An 18,824-nucleotide genomic window follows, 5' to 3' on the forward strand; every position below is an offset into this window, starting at 1 on the left:
ACATACACATGGACTGAAGCATGCTCCAGCTTTTCCCTTGCACCTCCCTTCCTGCCCCCCTGCGGCAGGCCCCCCGTTCTTCCCAAGCTGGCAGGGGGCGCGACTCCGGTTGCAGCGGCTACCACGCTCGCATCGCCTCAATTTGGAAAACGGACTGTTTCAAGTTTAGTGCACGTAAACAATGTCAAATGTATGTGTTGTCTTAATTCTGATGTGTGCCATTATTATGGTAAACAAGTAATAATTGTGGATTAATTGCTGTTTGTCTGTGGAATGAGAGTGTGGCAATCTCGTTGTTGTTATGACAATGATAATAAAGCTATCCATTCATCCATCCGTATATCCAATTATGGCAGCATGGTGACTAGTGGTTTGCACTGACTCACAGCAACTTCATGGGATCAATTCTCACCTGTGGCGTTTGCATGTTCTCCCCGTGTTTGCGTGGGTTTCCTCCGGGTGTTCTGACTTCCACATCCAAAAACATGCAAGTTAAGTGAATTGGAAACTTTATAATCTTCCAGCTTTCTTGTAAAATTGATCTTGAGCTCAGTGGGACTAAGCTAATTACATAAAGGTTAAATTATAAAAATTGACATTCGCTACCCTGAAACATAATGGATGGTGCAAGCTTCCCTTAAAAACAGCTCTTATTTGCATCACATTTTAACAAAAATTGGAGCAACTTTAGCTTTTGATCCATATACAAACTGAAATTGACATTTGCCACTGTCCCTATTTTCCCCCATAACTCCAGAACTTTCCATCATAGATGGTCTAAACTATATAATTTTGGAGACTTTATGATCAGACAAATAAGACAATATATACTCAACAAAAATATAAATGCAACACTTTTGTCTCCCATTTTGTATGAGATGAACTCAAAGATCTAAAACTTTTTCCACATACACAATATCACCATTTCCCTCAAATATTGTTCACAAACCAGTCTAAATCTGATAGTGAGCATTTCTCCTTTGCTGAGATAATCCATCCCACCTCACAGGTGTGCTATATCAAGATGCTGATTAGACACCATGATTAGTGCACAGGTGTGCCTTAGACTGTCCACAATAAAAGGCCACTCTGAAAGGTGCAAAGGTTTTGTTTTGATACTGACTGGTCACACCAGTCAGTATCTGGTGTGACCACCATTTGCCTCATGCAGTACAACACATCTCCTTCGCATAGAGTTGGTCAGGTTGTCAATTGTGGCCTGTGGAATGTTGGTCCACTCCTCTTCAATGGCTGTGCGAAGTTGCTGGATATTGGCAGGAACTGGTACACGCTGTCGTATACGCCGGTCCAGAGCATCCCAAACATGCTCAATGGGTGACATGTCCGGTGAGTATGCCGGCCATGCAAGAACTGGGACATTTTCAGCTTCCAAGAATTGTGTACAGATCCTTGCAACATGGGGCCGTGCATTATCCTGCTGCAACATGAGGTGATGGTCTTGGATGTATGGCACAACAATGGGCCTCAGGATCTCGTCACGGTATCTCTGTGCATTGAAAATGCCATCAATAAAATACACCTGTGTTCTTCGTCCATAACAGACGCCTGCCCATACCATAACCCCACCGCCACCATGGGCCACTCGATCCACAACATTGACAAAAGAAAACCGCTCACCCACACGACGCCACACACGCTGTCTGCCATCTGCCCTGGACAGTGTGAACCGGGATTCATCTGTGAAGAGAACACCTCTCCAACGTGCCAAACGCCAGCGAATGTGAGCATTTGCCCACTCAAGTCGGTTACGACGACGAACTGGAGTCAGGTCGAGACCCCGATGAGGACGACGAGCATGCAGATGAGCTTCCCTGAGACAGTTTCTGACAGTTTGTGCATAACTTCTTTGGTTATGCAAACCGATTGTTTCAGCAGCTGTCCGAGTGGCTGGTCTCAGACGATCTTGGAGGTGAACATGCTGGATGTGGAGGTCCTGGGCTGGTGTGGTTACACGTGGTCTGCGGTTGTGAGGCTGGTTGGATGTACTGCCAAATTCTCTGAAACGCCTTTGGAGACGGCTTATAGTAGAGAAATGAACATTCAGTACACGAGCAACAGCTCGGGTTGACATTCCTGCTGTCAGCATGCCAATTGCACGCTCCCTCAAACCTTTCGACATCTGTGGCATTGTGCTATGTGATAAAACTGCACCTTTCAGAGTGGCCTTTTATTGTGGACACTCTAAGGCACACCTGTGCACTAATCATGGTGTCTAATCAGCATCTTGATATGGCACACCTGTGAGGTGGAATGGATTATCTCAGCAAAGAAGTGCTCACTATCACAGATTTAGACTGGTTTGTGAACAACAGAGGGAAATGGTGATATTGTGTATGTGGAAAAAGTTTTAGATCTTTGAGTTCATCTCATACAAAATGGGAGCAAAACCAAACGTGTTGCGTTTATATTTTTGTTGAGTGTACTTTGCAAGATGATTAGAGTGTTTTTAAATGTTGACCCCCATATGTAAAACTTAATTTGTCCCTTCCTGGTATACTGAGGCAGGATTGTGTTCAGCCTCCTTCTGTGGTACCAAAAACCTGCTTGGCCCATGAGCTACACATCTGGCTGCAGCAGATGGATGTTTAATTTCACAAAATGAGGATATACTGCAGATCAAAACCTAAAACTTCTAAAGTGGTCCATGTACCAACATGTGCTACCTATGTCAGTCACTTGGGGTGGGGCGGGGCCACTGCTCCTAACCTCTTTAAAATCAGTTTGGGGTTGTAATATACACCAAATAATATAAAGTTCACCTTAACCCCTAACCAGGATTAGATGACCTTTGTACTTGTGGATCCTAGGATTAACGGGATGTTCTCTTTGGGGGTAATGTTGGTGGAGGTATGCACTCTGGGTGCCTTTCAAGTTCTTAACTTCAATACAGCAGGCGGAAAGATGATCTTGTTTTTTGTTCAAGTGGCTGTCCTGCAACCAAGAGGCCCTGCTGTGTCTTTGAGACCCCTGATTTGTAGTGTTTGGAGCAAAATGGCTTCAGAATATCCCCAACAATAGTGAATCCATCTTGAATTCGAAACTTTCCTCATCGTAGCCTTTGACCACTGGGTGTCATCCAAGCAATAAAAATACCAGTGAACATAAAATACTTGGCTGCATGACTCACAGCTGGGCTCTGTGTGTGTGCAGACCTTGGCCTTGGTTGTGTTATCGGATGGGAACGAAGCTTTTTCTTTTTTTTCTTTTTTTAAGAGTCACACTTGATGTTCAATCCACCCTTATGCTGTTTTTTTTTTCACCCTCGTGTGACTACAGTTAACACGACGTAGAGGGGTGAAAGTAAAATGCAGAAAATATTGTAACGGAGATGGAATGCATACAGCGAGCTACTGGGAATGTTGCGCGCTGGCGCCCCCTCTCGGCGGGTTGTGCGGCGGCACTGCGGCACTGCTGTGTTTGATGGCAGAATGTACGGGGAGAGGAGAAAGACGGGAGGAGGCGGAGGAGGAGGGGAATGACTACAGCGAGAGGAGGAGGAGGAGGAGGAGGGAGGACGGTTTCCTTTCTGTAACACGCTACAACATACCGGGAAAGAAAATAGGAGAAGGAAAGACCGCAGCCCTGTTTTTCCTGTGTGCGTTATTATTTTTTTTTATGGGAATTTATATATATATTTTTTAATTTCGCGGTACGTTCGCGGACTATCATGGAAAGAAGAGTGCGCTCCTGACGAGGATTGACTTTCAGTGAACCTCTGCTCCAAGTGTGGCTAATAGACGGAGAGGAAGACATGTTGAAGGCTCTTTTTTTAAATTTCGTTTTCTCGAGGTTGCACTGAAAGCAAACGGCTGCGTTCAGAGGAAAGAAACACGGGGCTCGGAGGGCTGAAGCGGACGGTGTGTTCACGAACCGGCCTTTTCGTCGCGCTTTTATTTTTAATTGGCTTGTTACCAGCTTTAAATGAAGCAGGCCTTTAGCTAGCCCCGCAATAAATACAGCTCCCTAATTTTGTAATAGCAGCGTTTCTAAATTTAACGACCTATAAAACAAACATTGCTTCTTTTTTTTAAACCCGTGGTAAGAAACTATTTCACACAAAGGCTCAGGTGAAAATATAGGCTGCTTGTTTTTCATATTTTAACGGCCAGTTCTCGAGTAGGTCGAGGTTTTTTGTTCTTTGTTTTTTTCCTCCTCTTCCCCCAGTTTCGATCAAAACAGGGGGTCATAAATAAGATTTTTAAATGTTAATGTCGACCGACGTTGCATCTCTCATGCTGCCTGTGTCCCGGGGTCTGATGGACCGGGATCGAGAGCTGGACGTCATGCATCCGAACCCGGGCGGCGCTCCGGCGGCCGTTCGCGGAATGAAGCGCGGAGACCCGGAGCCTGACGCACAGACAGCGGCCGCTCTGGTGGAGGCGGCCGGGGCGGAGTGCAAGCGGCCCCGGATCGACAGTTCAGGAGGGATCGGCGAGGTTGGGCAGGTAAGAAAAACTAATCTGAGCGGGCCCTCCTAGCAGTAATCGATAATTAATTCTGTCGACCTCTTGCATTGTTCAGAGGTAGTTGTTCAAAAGAGTTAAAATCATTTTCTTTAGCATTGATGCAAATGACACCACATGAAAATTCAGTAAGGTATATCTTATATATTATATTCCAGTTGTAAGGTGCAACTATGCTAGTATATAAGGTATATCTAAAAGGGAGAAAGTAAGAATATCTAGGAATAAGTATATAATATACAAACAGTATATGGAACATATATGAAAATTACCAGGCACGAATAAACACATCTGAAAATGCGCAAATGTAGAATAGAATTTGGTTGTATGGTGCTGCCATACATTCAAAATGGAACATCAACTTTTAGTTAATTTATTTGTAATAGCTGAAATCTCAATAGGTTTTTACACGTCAGGAAACTGTCAGTGCAAAAGATAAAATATTAACTCTTAATTTGTGTCTGCCTCAAAAATCACAGATTAAACTGGTTACAACAATTTGTTACCTCACTGGTCACAAAGTTATGAAATTTAGAGCTAAAATGATTATTATAGTACTTTAGGTGGCACAGTATGTATGATGATTTTTGGGATGTCATATAGCAGTTTCTTAAAATACTGGAAAAGGGGAAATACTTTGGATCATCTGCCTCAAAATTGAATTATAGTCCATTAAAGTTAAGCCTGAGTGGTATTTAAGTTGTGACATTTAGTGTTTAAAAAAAACGTCATGAAAACAAATTGGGTCAGTAGGCGCACATTCGATTTTTCCTAGAAGTGGGAAGACAGAATTTTTAAATGGCCATGCATGTTTGATGGATGAAGTTTGGCGGGGGCAGAGTTGCTTCTAGGTTTACTTTGTTCTTATTTCCACAAAAAAAATGCTCAGCAGAGATCACATAACTGGAGAAACAGAAGAACAAAACGTAGTATCTAATGTTCTGTTAGAGCAAGAATTCTGAAAGAGTTTGTTTTGACTGCAGTGGGCTGAATAACAGTATAATTTTACACAAATGGTGTACTTTCTTGAAATAATCTTAAGTGTGCATATCATTTTTTTATTTGTTTTAATCTTGGCTTAACCAACATTATTTTGGGAATGTCATAAAATGTAGAATCTTTTTTGAAGATGTCGGGAATTTGATTGTACATAGTGGGCAATGTTAAATTTGAGTTCCCAGTTGATGTCAGATTTAGAGGAAAAGAGAAAACGGATCTGGAATCAGACCCTGATCTGTGTCAATCCAGCAAAATCTTCCAAAACCCAAAGACCATCTCTTTGCTAAAATTTCAGTTAACCTACTTTTTGAGTTATTTAAACATATAAACAGAATGATCACATCATCTACCCTTTTGTTGGTTGGTGGAGATCATCAAATATTGTTTTATCAAGCAAAACTAAACATTAACTGGACCCAGCTTCTCTAACATGACATTTTGATGTGTGTTAACAGTTTTAAATATTAAAACTGAATACCGTTGTCTCGATTCAATGGTCAGATTAAAGGATTGTGCATTTCTTAACTTAGACAACTTCGATTTTCCCAAATTTTATATGCTAAATATGTATGTGCAAAAATAATCAGATTTCCTAGGTTACATTAATACAATAATATGCAGTTGTGCAGTATGCATACCGCACTACAACTGCATATTATTTGCATTATTATCGCTTACTGAGATACACATGTGGAATCCCATTAACAATATTTAATGTCATTTCAAAACACACGACACCCAGCAAACGCGTACACAAAAAGTTGGCTCACTTTAACTTTTGTCGTGTCGGCTGGTGCGCGCTGCTCTCCAAATTTGCCAGTGTATCTTCATCATGCTGGCTGCTTTGGCTGCTGTTCATTGTTGTACTATCATGAGAAAATCATCTGTAATATCCATATTGGGACCAACACACACTTCTCGCCTTTTCATCTTTTCCTCTGCGGACAGTTCTTGGGCTGCGCGCATTATGACGTCATCAGTTTATGCACAGCAGGCGGGTATTGGGATACCCGCTCGCTACTGCGGGCAGGTATAGCCAGGTAGCATAAATGTAAATCTATGCTACCGGCCCAGCAACACTTCAGTAAGTGATAATAATGCAACATATTCATGCTTCAATATTCTGCAGTGCAGAGGGTGCCATCACCACCCTCCTGAATATCAGTAATCCCAGAAAAACTCCCTGGCAGAGAATGTAAACAAACTTGACCTTTATTATGCAGATATCCCCTCTACCATGTGTCATAACGCTGTGGATAACATTTGGGACAGAATGGGAATTGGGGTGAATATTTGCTTGCATGATTTTTCAGGGAGAAGTGAATATCTACAAAACCCACCGGTTTTCAGGAGTCATATGAGGCCCAACCCAGTCCGTTTCATTGACTTGATCCAACGACTTGGGCTTTGGCATACAGTTGTGCTCATACGTTTACATACCGTTGCAGAATTTTTTTATTTTTTTGGCCATTTATCAGAGAATATGAACACAAACTTTTTTCGCTTATGGTTAGAAGTTGTGTGAAGCCATTAATTATCAAACAACTGTGTTTACTCTTTTTAAACAATAATGACAACAGAAACTACCCAAATCACCTTAATCAAAAGGTTACTTAACCTTGTTCTTAATATCTTGTACTGTCCCCTTTAACATCAATGACAGTTTGGATGAGGCTCTTTATTTCCTCTGGTGGTAAAGCTGCCCATTGTTCTTGGCAAAAAGCCACCAGTTCCTGTAAATTCCTGGGTTGTTTGCATGAACTGCACATTTGAGATCTCCCAGAGTGGCTCATTGATATTGAGGACAGGAGACTGAGATGGCCACTCCAGAACCTTCACTTTATTCCCGTTGTAGACTTGGCATTATGTTTTGGATTATGTTGGAACGTCCAAGTAGGTCCCATGCACAAGTTCCGGGCCGATGAGTGCAAATTTTCCTCCAGTATTTTCTAATAAGATGCTGCGTTTATCCTGACATCAATTTTGATCAAGTTTCCTGTGCCTTTGTAGCTCACACATCCCCAAAACATCAGTGATCCACCTCCGTGCTTCACAGCAGATATGGTGTACCTTGTCGATGCCTCTCCAAATGTAACATTTATTGTAGTGGCAAAAAAGTTGCATTTTGGTCTCATCACTCCAAATGACTTTCTCTGTGCTGTTTGGCCTATTATAAATGGGATACTTTGTGGCATTTGCATTGTAATGGCTTTCCTCTGGCAACTTGACCATGCAGCCTATTTTTCTTCACGTGCCTCCATATTGTGCATCTTGAAACAGCTTTTTAAGAGTCCTGCATTTCAGCTAAAGTTATTTGTGTGTTTTTGCTTGCATCTCAAACAATTTTCCTGACGGCAGTTGCTGAACTATTCTTGGTCTACCTGATGGTGGTTTGGTTTCCCTCATTTTCCACTTCTTGTTGAGAGTTTGAACACTGCTGATTGGCATTCTCAGTCCCTTGAGATATTTTTATATAACTTTCGTGTTTTGTACAGTTCAATTACCTTTTCCTACAGATTCTTTGAGAATTCTTTTACTTTCCCTATGACCCAGATAGCAGAAACGTCAGTGCAGCACTGGATGAAAGATGCAAGGGTCTCTCTGGAGCCCAGAAACTCACTGACCTTTTTATACACACTCACTGATTACAAGCAAACAGATCACAACTGAGGATGGTTACCATTTGTAATCATTCAAACTCATTTGTGTCAACTTTATACATGTTATCAGGCCAAAATCACTAGCATATGTAAACTTTTGATCAGGGTCATTTGATTAGTTTCTGTTGTGATTATGATTAAGAGTAAACAGTTGTTTGACAACAAATGGCTTCGCCCAACCACAAACCATGAGTAAAAAAAAAGTTTTTGTTATTCATATTCTCTGAAAAATGACCAAAAAAATAATCATAAATTCTGCCAGCGTATGTAAACTTTAGAGCACAACTGTACATTGTTTTTCTTCACTTGAACTAGCAAAGCTGCCAAAACTAAATTACCATATTTTTCAGCAGTAACAGTGAACTCAGTGTCCAGTTTCAATGTATTGTGTTCTTTGATAGAAAATGTATGTTTATTTATTTTTTTTTTTTTTTAGTAAAGCATGATGGGAGCAAGAGGTTGCTCTGGATGTTGTTTTATTCCTTGAGCTAAAGCATGAAAGTAGTTTCTTTGCTGTAGAAAACAGCCATAATGCAGGCAAAGTGGTCCGTTTGGAAACTAAATGGCTGACTTTACATTGCTGCTTTCCGCAAGTGCTGACAGATTGAAAGGCTTCATAACTTAATGCACTCAAAAAAATACGTGTGTGTGTGTGTGTGTGTGTGTGTTGGAGAGAAGCACAGATCAATAGATTCAGCCTCTAAAATGTATTGAACGTGAGCTGCATGGACAGTCCGGAAATGAGAGTGGGAGCGATATTCCCCCCCCCCCCCCCCCCCCCCCGTTCCAAACTCCCTCTCGCTGTTTGTGCTAGAGCGGATTTTCCCTATCACTGGCAGTAAAGAGGTTTTGTTTGGAGCTAATGGGATCACATCTCATACTGGAGGGGGCATTATAACCACACTGATCCTTATCTGAACAGTGAGAGGATTAAAACAATATACGTGTTCTCGTGCACACTGCCATTATGTACATCAAAGCTGTACTGCAAAAAAAAGTAATCACTGTAACTTGCGAGCCAAACCTGGAGCTTGACCTTAGATGGGATTTTTATACACCAGTTGTTCTCAATTCGATCCTCAAGTACCATCTAACGGAGACATTTTCCATTTCTTACTGCTGATTAGTTCATTCAGGTGTGCTCAGCCAATCAGGTATTAACAGACATCTGAATGAGCTCATCAGCTTGTGGTGGAGCAGGGAGTGATGTCGGTGGTACTTCAGAACCAGGTTTGAGAACCACTGTTCTGCACAATGTCGTTTAGTTAATATATACTCAACAAAAATATAAACGCAACACTTTTGGTTTTGCTCCCATTTTGTACGAGATGAACTCGGATCTAAAACTTTTTCCACATACACAATATCACCATTTCCCTCAAATATTGTTCACAAACTAGTCTAAATATGTGATAGTGAGCACTTCTCCTTTGCTGAGATAATCCATCCCACCTCACAGGTGTGCCATACCAAGATGCTGATTAGACACCATGATTAGTGCACAGGTGTGCCTTAGACTGCCCACAATAAAAGGCCACTCTGAAAGGTGCAGTTTTATCCCACAGCACAATGCCACAGATGTTGCAAGATTTGAGGGAGCGTGCAGTTGGCATGCTGACAGCAGGAATGTCAACCAGAGCTATTGCTCGTGTATTGAATGTTCATTTCTCTACCATAAGCCGTCTCCAAAGGCGTTTCAGAGAATTTGGCAGTACATCCAACCAGCCTCACAACAGCAGACCACGTGTAACCACACCAGCCCAGGACCTCCACATCCAGCATGTTCACCTCCAAGATCGTCTGAGACCAGCCACTCGGACAGCTGCTGAAACAATCGGTTTGCATAACCAAAGAATTTCTGCACAAACTGTCAGAAACCGTCTCAGGGAAGCTCATCTGCATGCTCGTCGTCCTCATCGGGGTCTCGACCTGACTCCAGTTCGTCGTTGTAACCGACTTGAGTGGGCAAATGCTCACATTTGCTGGCGTTTGGCACGTTGGAGAGGTGTTCTCTTCACGGATGATGCAAGGAGATGTGTTGCACTACATGAGGCAAATGGTGGTCACACCAGATACTGACTGGTATCCCCCCCCCAATGAAACAAAACTGCACCTTTCAGAGTGGCCTTTTATTGTGGGCAGTCTAAGGCACACCTGTGCACTAATCATGGTGTCTAGTCAGCATCTTGGTATGGCACACCTGTGAGGTGGGATGGATTATCTCAGCAAAGGAGAAGTGCTCACTATCTCAGATTTAGACTGGTTTGTGAACAATATTTGAGGGAAATGGTGATATTGTGTATGTGGAAAAAGTTTTAGATCTTTGAGTTCATCGCATACAAAATGTTAGCAAAACCAAAAGTGTTGCGTTTATATTTTTGTTGAGTTGATGTTTGTAGTCAAAATACCTCATAGGTATCGCGGAGGTCATATAGCCTGAATTTGGTGGGCGGGGATCTGTCTTAAAAAAAATCAACCCAGTTCTGCACGTGTTGCTTTAAATTGAAAAGAGCTGCTGCTTGCTACACCCCCTTTTCTTTAGAAAGGAGGAATCTTTTTCCGACAGTCCATTGGGGTGTTCAAACATTAAGGATAGTTTTTAATTCCGTACTGCTGTGTATTGGCATCATCTCGACCAACATTGGAAGATCACATGCTGTTCACCTTTTCAATTCTGTGTCATCACCACTAGAGGCAGTGGTGAATGCTAGCATGTTGACTCATTTGAGGACAAAATATCTTAACAAAAAAACAATTCCCTCGCTTTATGCTTTATGGCTGTATGCTAAAATTCAACTGTGTTTCTGAACATTTCAGAAAAACCTCAAGGTCTTCCCTCTGCATCCTTATTTTTTGTTGTGGTTCAGATCCATCACCTGACCAAAGTGGTGAATTCAGCCATTCAGCCTTTCGGGGCAGCAGAGACTGTTGAAAGTTGGTGTATCTGCATTGTTTGAATACCCATAATTTGTTTTTCTCTCTGCGTCATCCAGAAATGATTGAGACATGCAGCACCACAGAAATAAAATCCAGGCATTGGTAGCCCTGTTTCAGAGAACAACCAGTTAGTTGTCCATGTATGGATTACTGTGACGTATGTCACAGAATTCTAACATGAGCCATTTCATGATGCTTCTAGTACATGTGCACTCATAGAATTCTGAGATTTCTGGGACATTTGTCAAAGAATTCTAAACATTCAACATATATTATAAACAAAACCAGATTTTGCACCACATGATCCTTTAAAATTCCACAATTAAAGACAATTTTCCTGCTTTGTGTGTCACATCCATCAACAACCAATCTCCAATCCAAATCTCTACATAAAAATATGGTGTTTTTTTTTTTTTTTTTTAATTCTCTAAACCCTGTGACACCATTAATAATTTAGAAGTAAATTGGGCTGAGTGATGTTCAACTTTCCTACTGTTAAATCAGAGCACTTAACTTTCCAAGAACCGGCTATAAAACCTCACACTGGTACTTCTGTAAAGCTAATCTTTAGAGGCGTATGAAGAATGGAAAATATTACAGCACGCCACAGACCTGCTCTTGTAAAAGCACTTTGGATTTGTCAGGCTCTTTGGTCTCTTTACCTCCTTCCTTTCTGTGCATGATTATTTTTTTTCTCCTCTAAACTATTTATTGCCTACACCGCAGCAAGAGTTGAACTTTGACATGTAGCTTCGGCTGGCACAACAGGGTGCGGTTGTAAAAAGCAATCTGTTTGCACTACCGCAGCCCAATAATGGGATCTTTCTCATATGGCCGTTGGCAGTGCTGTTTTCTCATTATCTGGCTGGGCATGATGTCACTGCATTGCAGGGGTGGAAATGCTCCGTCAAGTCAAATGTTGAGCAAAGCGAAGTTTTAGCAGTGCATCGGTGCCTGAACAAATGGTTGCATGACTGAATGCACAGTTTTGGCAAATAACGCAAGTGGAAGAAAAATGCTGAGTGCATTCTGCAGTGCGGGTTCAAATGTTAACTGCTGCTCACAGAAATCAGTTGCTTAACGTTGCTCTCTCCTCCTGGCACTGACACAGTGCTGATCTATTGAGATTTTGGATGAACATTGGGTTTTATCTGCTCATTTTTCTGAGTACCCCCATCTGATGGGCTGCTTCCACCGAAAAGAACAACACGTTATGGGTCATATTTGCATTCCGGTGCTGCGCCGGGAAAGTCCTGCATTTTTCAGGTTGACGGTGGGGGGGGGGGGGGTTTCAAAACAACACCCCACATGTCCAGCTTAAGTCAGATTTTAAGAAATGTTGAGAGGAGGTTGTCTGCTTCAATATCCATCCTGCGTTTTGCAGAGTCTCTGCGTAAGAACCGGGGCTCTTTCTAACCTAATATGGTCTTGCCTGAGGTGACAGCGCTGAGGACGGATGACTTGACTAGGACATTAATGTAGGTGGATCACCCCTCTGTGCTTCCATCTCAGCCCCAAACACTGAAATACAATGAAAATGTCGTCTCATCTTCAACCGCTTATCTGGGATCGGATCGCGGGAGAATGAAAACGTCAGCAAGAAAAATGTACTGTTGCAGTGAGTTGAGAATATTTATTCAGCTTCATTGTGATGAATCGCTGGAACCAGACTATTGACTAAATTATGATTGAGAGAGGCTGGTGAGAGAAGATTGTATATTTGGGGACTTTGGGGTAGATGTGGTGTGCTTTTTGTGTAAGTCGTTTGCGCTCTTTATTAGGTACTCACAGAGTATTTGTGGTTTTTCCCTTGACATATGTTAATAATTGAAAAGTTACTGAGAGCTTTGGCCTCACAGCTCATTTTAAATGGAATTTTTGTTGTTTTTGTGTTTTGTCTTTTACATTTAGACCTGGACCAATACGTAAAGGATACATATTGTTGCTTGACATCAATACGTCAGCACTGAATGCTATAAAATAATTAGAATTTTAAAACGTAACAGGATGTTCTTTATCCAAAAGCATTTAAAGGTAATTTGGAAATTTGCTAACAAGCTGGAGGCTATGCTAGCCATCTGTCATTAGGCGAAAGGCGGGGTACACCTTGGAGAGGCTACCAGTCTGTCCCACATATAGACACGCATACCTACGCTCAATTTAAAGTCAACAATTCAACCTGCATGTCTTTGAAAGTGGGAGGAAGTCTGAGCACCTGGAGGGAACTCACACAAACAGGCGAGAACATGCAGACTCCACACAGAAAGGCTCAGGTGGGACGCAAACCTGGGACCTTCTCGCTGTGATGCAACAATGCTATACCCTCTAAGGCACCGTCTTTCTCCGCTTTGGCATCCAGTTTTAAAAATGTCAAAAATATCAGCAAGAAAGATGTTCACCTAGTAGTCATTTCACTACTTCAAGGAAGTCACAATCCTGACTCTCCCACCTCCACTCCATTCCAACCTTTATGATGTCATAAAGAAGTTGGGCTGCCGCGCTTAATCTAATAAATTGTTTCAAGTCTTTTTTTTTTATGTCCAGGTTCCGCAATTTGAGCATCTTAAATGTGAATATGTTGAGTTTCTCTACTCTTCTCTGACAATAAACATATGAGGTCTGTCCATAAAGTATAGGTACTTTTAATTTTTTTCAAAAACTATATGGATTTCATTCATATGTTTTAACGTCAGACATGCTTGAACCCTCGTGCGCATGCGTGAGTTTTTCCACGCCTGTCGGTGACGTCATTCGCCTGTGAGCACTCCTTGTGGGAGGAGTCGTCCAGCCCCTCGTCGGAATTCCTTTGTCTGAGAAGTTGCTGAGAGACTGGCGCTTTGTTTGATCAAAATTTTTTCTAAACCTGTGAGACACATCGAAGTGGACACGGTTCGAAAAATTAAGCTGGTTTTCAGTGAAAATTTTAACGGCTGATGAGAGATTTTGAGGTGATACTGTCGCTTTAAGGACTTCCCACGGTGCGAGACGTCGCGCAGCGCTCTCAGGCGCCATCATCAGCCTGTTTCAAGCTGAAAACCTCCACATTTCAGGCTCTATTGATCCAGGACGTCGTGAGAGAACAGAGAAGTTTCAGAAGAAGTCGGTTTCAGCATTTTATCCGGATATTCCACTGTTAAAGGAGATTTTTTTTTTAATGAAAGACGTGCGGGCGGATTGCAGCGTCGGCTCGCAGCCGCCGCGACGCTCCGCCACAGGAAAAACACCTCCGTTGGAAGCCTTAAGGACAAGTTGGAACATGTCCAGCTGTTAAACAATTTCTCATATACTCACTCCACTGAAAGCCATCAAAAGCCGCCTGGATTTTACAAATGGTTATCAACACGGAGGTGTTTTTCCTGTGCCGCCGCACCGCGCCGGCTGCGTCCCGACGCGCGGACCCGTCCGCACGTCTTTCATTAAAAAAATCTCCTTTAACAGTGGAATATCCGGATAAAATGCTGAAACCGACTTATTCTGAAACGTCTCTGTTCTCTCATGACGTCCTGGATCAATAGAGCCTGAAATGTGGAGGTTTTCAGCTTGAAACAGGCTGATGATGGCGCCTGGGAGTGCTGCACGACGTCTCGCACCGTGGGAAGTCCTTAAAGCGACAGTATCGCCTCAAAATCTCTCATCAGCCGTTAAAATTTTCACTGAAAACCAGCTTAATTTTTCGAACCATGTCCACTTCGATGTGTCTCACAGGTTTAGAAAAAATTTTGATCAAACAAAGCGCCAGTCTCTCAGCAACTTCTCAGACAAAGGAATTCCGACGAGGGGCTGGACGACTCCTCCCACAAGGAGTGCTCACAGGCGAATGACGTCACCGACAGGCGTGGAAAAACTCACGCATGCGCACCAGGGTTCAAGCATGTCTGACGTAAAAACATATGAATGAAATCCATATAGTTTTTGAAAAAAATAAAAAGGACCTATACTTTATGGACAGCCCTCGTATTATCTTTGTGGACAAAACTTGACGTGTGAAGACATTCATCTTGGGCTTTGGGGAATAACATTTGCACCATTTTTGCACCATTTTCTGACACTGTATGAGCCAAGCAATTAAGCAGTTATTCCAGCAGGTAACCAACAGAATAATTTATAATGAAAATGATCATTATATGTAAAACATAAAATATGTAAGATATGTCACCTTTTTTATTTTATTTGTCTCAGGAAGAGACACAAATCTTGTATGTGTAAGATTTGACAATTCCCAACTCTATAGATGCCCTTTTTTATTTTTGGCACTGTGTCATTTATATATTAGGATTTTTTTCCCTCCTTTTTTGGCTTTTTAATTGCATATTTAAATAAAATGTTGAAAGTTATTTAGGTTTTGTTCTGCTGACTGAACAAAACAACACCTTGACAACATCATTTGGTCATGAGGAAATTGTAATGAGCATTTTTGTTGCTGTTGGTATTTATTGACATTTTGTCCAGCAATCAGTACATCCTAAAAGTAGCCAGCTGATAATGATTAGTTTCTGCTTGAGATGGGTGTCAGTTCTGTTGTGTAACAAATGTCAGTGAGTATTTATTAATTGTCATTCATTACACAACTAGTTACTCATTCCCCAAACAGGCCAGAAGAAAATTCAGTATTTCATGAAAAATGTAATGTTTTTTTCAAATGCGTGGGACTTGTTAGCGCTGTGTCGACATTACAAATATAATCACATGTCAAAGCTGTCAAGCTGATGACCGAAACCCACTTCGGCTGCAGACAGCAGGCTCTCGAAGGAGGATGTGAAGGTTTACTGCAGAAAGTCAGAGGGATGTGAAGTGTAAAATAAACTTGAGATTGTCTGGCTGCCTGTTGGGCGGTTTAGCACGTAGGTGCTCTGCAGATGAAGTGGATTCACATGGACTTGCGTGTGTAGCGCGCCCTGTTTTGCAGTTGGGTAGGATGACTGTCGGAGCAGTGAAATGTAGTTCTGCTTCGCCGCTTCAGAAGAGCTGTGGTCCCAAAAGGCTCGATGGGAATAGACACGACTCGTGACAAAATTAGACACAGCGCTTAACAAAACAGTCGTACGTGCACAGACACCTACCACCACTTATAGTTTTTGTAGGAGTACTTGTGGTGTTCGTGTCGATTAAAGATGTAGTGAAGGAGACGCTCGATCCTCTCTCTTCGTTTTAAAGGCTTGTGTTCCACCCCTGTCTTGCTCCCTAAGCTCTTCTGCCTGTCCTCCTCATCCTCCTCCTCTCATTTTTGCCATCTGTTGACTTTATATCGTTTTGTTACTTTCTCCTGATTGGTCACACCATCTTCACAACTGCGAAGAGTAAGCGATTGAGCTGTTGTCTGTGTCTCCAAACTAATATAAAAAAGGCGGAACCACCATTAACCACCATTGCCTGAAAGGTCATACTATATATTTTTCCGGCAGCTAATTGAGGTCACCAGATGTCACGGAAAAGAGATTTTCAAGATTGCAGTGAAAACATTGAACAGATGCTGACGTGATAGATTCTTAATGTTTTAAGCAAGCCCCAACCTTCGGTGCAGAAAAACGTGGAATTGCCAAAGTTTCTTGACACTGACTCAAGAAGTGAGTTAGTCCCCATAGAGCCCCATGTTAAAATCTCCAACTTTACAATAGAAATATACATGTTTACAGCCTGGCAAAAAAAAAAAAAAAACAGTTTTGCTCTCTATTGTAGGGGTTGACTGATATGGCTTTTTGAGGGCAGCTACTAATTATTACAAATGTAGATAACTACAGTAAAAAAAAAAAGGTCTCAATGTGGTAAAAAAAAACACATCTTAACACACAGTTCAAACAGTGCAGGGAGCTATGAACAGCATTGATATGAAGTTTAACACATAAATAAATAAATTCAGCTGTCACAGTTCCAGTCTGTGGTCTTCAGCTGATAGCCTAAACTCCTGACATCTAACAAATCAGGTAGTCCTGTGGGTGGGGTATTGCTAAAGACCAGAAAGCAGTGATTGATAGTTCAAAAGCGTGATAAGGGTAGTGGACCATTTTCTCCACATGGTGAGCCCTTCTCAGACATCAGTGGGCCTATGCAAAAGGGAATAAAATACAGTAAATAACTGTAGGTTTGTAATGTTTTTAATCTATTGTAAGAGCCACAACTGGAGCCATTTTAAGTTAAAGTTAAATATGATGGAATGTTTATATTTAGTTATTTTCTGTTATATTTCATGTCATTTGAGAGTATGCATAGGTCATAAAGAATGTTTAAAAGGTTAAAAACTCATGAATATCAGATGGACAAAGCATTTGTTCCTTTCTTGAAAGCTTAAAGTAGCTTTAATCTGGAGAACAGAGAGCTGAGCTGTGTCAGCTAAAGTTTCTCACATCTGACGGTGTAAATGTAAACTTTATTTTTCCATAATTTCAGCATCACTCTCCCACAACAGACTGCATTAAAAAAATTATCAAGTTTGTTTGACTTTTGTGTGAATGACAGCATCTCATAAAATATCATTCAGTACAGTTTTAAAATCAACCTAGGCATTGTCACAATTCTGCAAATATCCCATTTGTGAATTCTTACTAATTCATATAAAACATCAACTTTTGTATTTCGCTTCATTGTGTAATCATCGCCTCCTCTGCCAGTGGCTCAGTACATTTTTGGTTAATATTTTTGAAGAAAAGGTAAGTTATCATGTTGAATAAAATATGAATCTCTGGGAAATAGTGATTGCAGCTGTATCAGAGCCACAGTTGTGCATTTGAAAACAAAACTGTCATATCAGCTTTATAAATAACAGATACAGATAAGTGTAAAAATGCTGAATATCAACGGCACTAATCGGTCAGGGTGACAGTAGGTGGACCGCTACACTACTGCTAGTTTCCCCACAGAACAAGGCAACAGAACCACATCGTCCGCAAACAGCAGAGATAAGATTCTGTGGTTCCCAAAACGGACCCCCTCTACACCCTGGCTCCACCTAGAAATTCTGTCCATAAAAGTAATGAACAGAACCGGTGACAAAGGGCAGCCCTGATGGAGGCCAACGTGCAGTGGAAACAGGTTTGACTTACTACCGGCGCCAGGATGAAGACGCAATCAGAGGAACTGTGAAATACTGGTCAGTCACTATTAATAATTTCTTATGTGTCCAACCTCGTACGTTGATTGTTAAAATTAAATTCGTTAGTTCTAAAAGCCATAATAATTATTTATAGGAAAACGTTCTATTTTTATTTCTCAAACAAATGTTTGGGCCTGAAAACAGGTTGGTCTTATTTTTCTACTCAGGTTTGAACTTTGAGAGTGTTTACACACGAGAGAAAAGTGAGAAAATGTTGATGCCTGTTTGAGAAAAGTGTATAAAGTGTGTAGTGAGGGGTTTTACAGCTTTAAAACGTCTATAATTGTAAAAAATAACGCTGGCCACTTCGCGGATTTCGCATATCGCGGGCTATTTTTAACTCGCAACGTAACTCCCGCGATAAACGAGGGACCACTGTATACACAACAATATAAAGTGTTATTTCAGTGCCCCCCCCCACCTTGTTTTGGTACTGTACATGTGAGCAGTGCAGAGTGACCTTTTCAGAAGAAGCCAGAGGATGCTTTAAAAAAGGGAAAACAAGTAAGGTTAGAAGTGTGGACTGAACTTTTAAAATTGAAATTACATTTTCGTGATGCTTTATAGTGTACCGTATTTGTCATCAGTAACACTAAAATGAATGTTTTTGAACAAACCATTTGATGAGAAAACCTGCAAATGTCAATGAAGATGCAA

The 18,824-nt window shown here is 41.5% G+C and overlaps 1 protein-coding gene across 3 annotated transcripts in view; it reads left to right on the plus strand.

Annotated features, from left to right (window-relative positions):
• The first annotated feature begins 3,515 nt into the window (after nucleotides 1–3,515).
• Nucleotides 3,516–18,824, plus strand: part of LOC117527157 (RNA binding protein fox-1 homolog 2-like) — a 108,084-nt gene continuing 92,775 nt past the window's right edge. For 2 of the 3 annotated variants that reach the window (XR_004565454.1, XM_034189380.1), the window contains exon 1: nucleotides 3,516–4,466. Coding sequence is in view for 2 of the 3 variants with exons in the window: in XM_034189380.1 (XP_034045271.1) it covers nucleotides 4,224–4,466 (243 nt within the window). In the remaining variant the exon portion in view is untranslated. The remainder of the gene's footprint in view (nucleotides 4,467–18,824) is intronic. The other variant, XM_034189379.1, reaches the window with a different exon arrangement.

Source organism: Thalassophryne amazonica, chromosome 15 (assembly GCF_902500255.1).
Source record: "Thalassophryne amazonica chromosome 15, fThaAma1.1, whole genome shotgun sequence".
Taxonomy (NCBI): Eukaryota; Metazoa; Chordata; class Actinopteri; order Batrachoidiformes; family Batrachoididae; genus Thalassophryne; species Thalassophryne amazonica.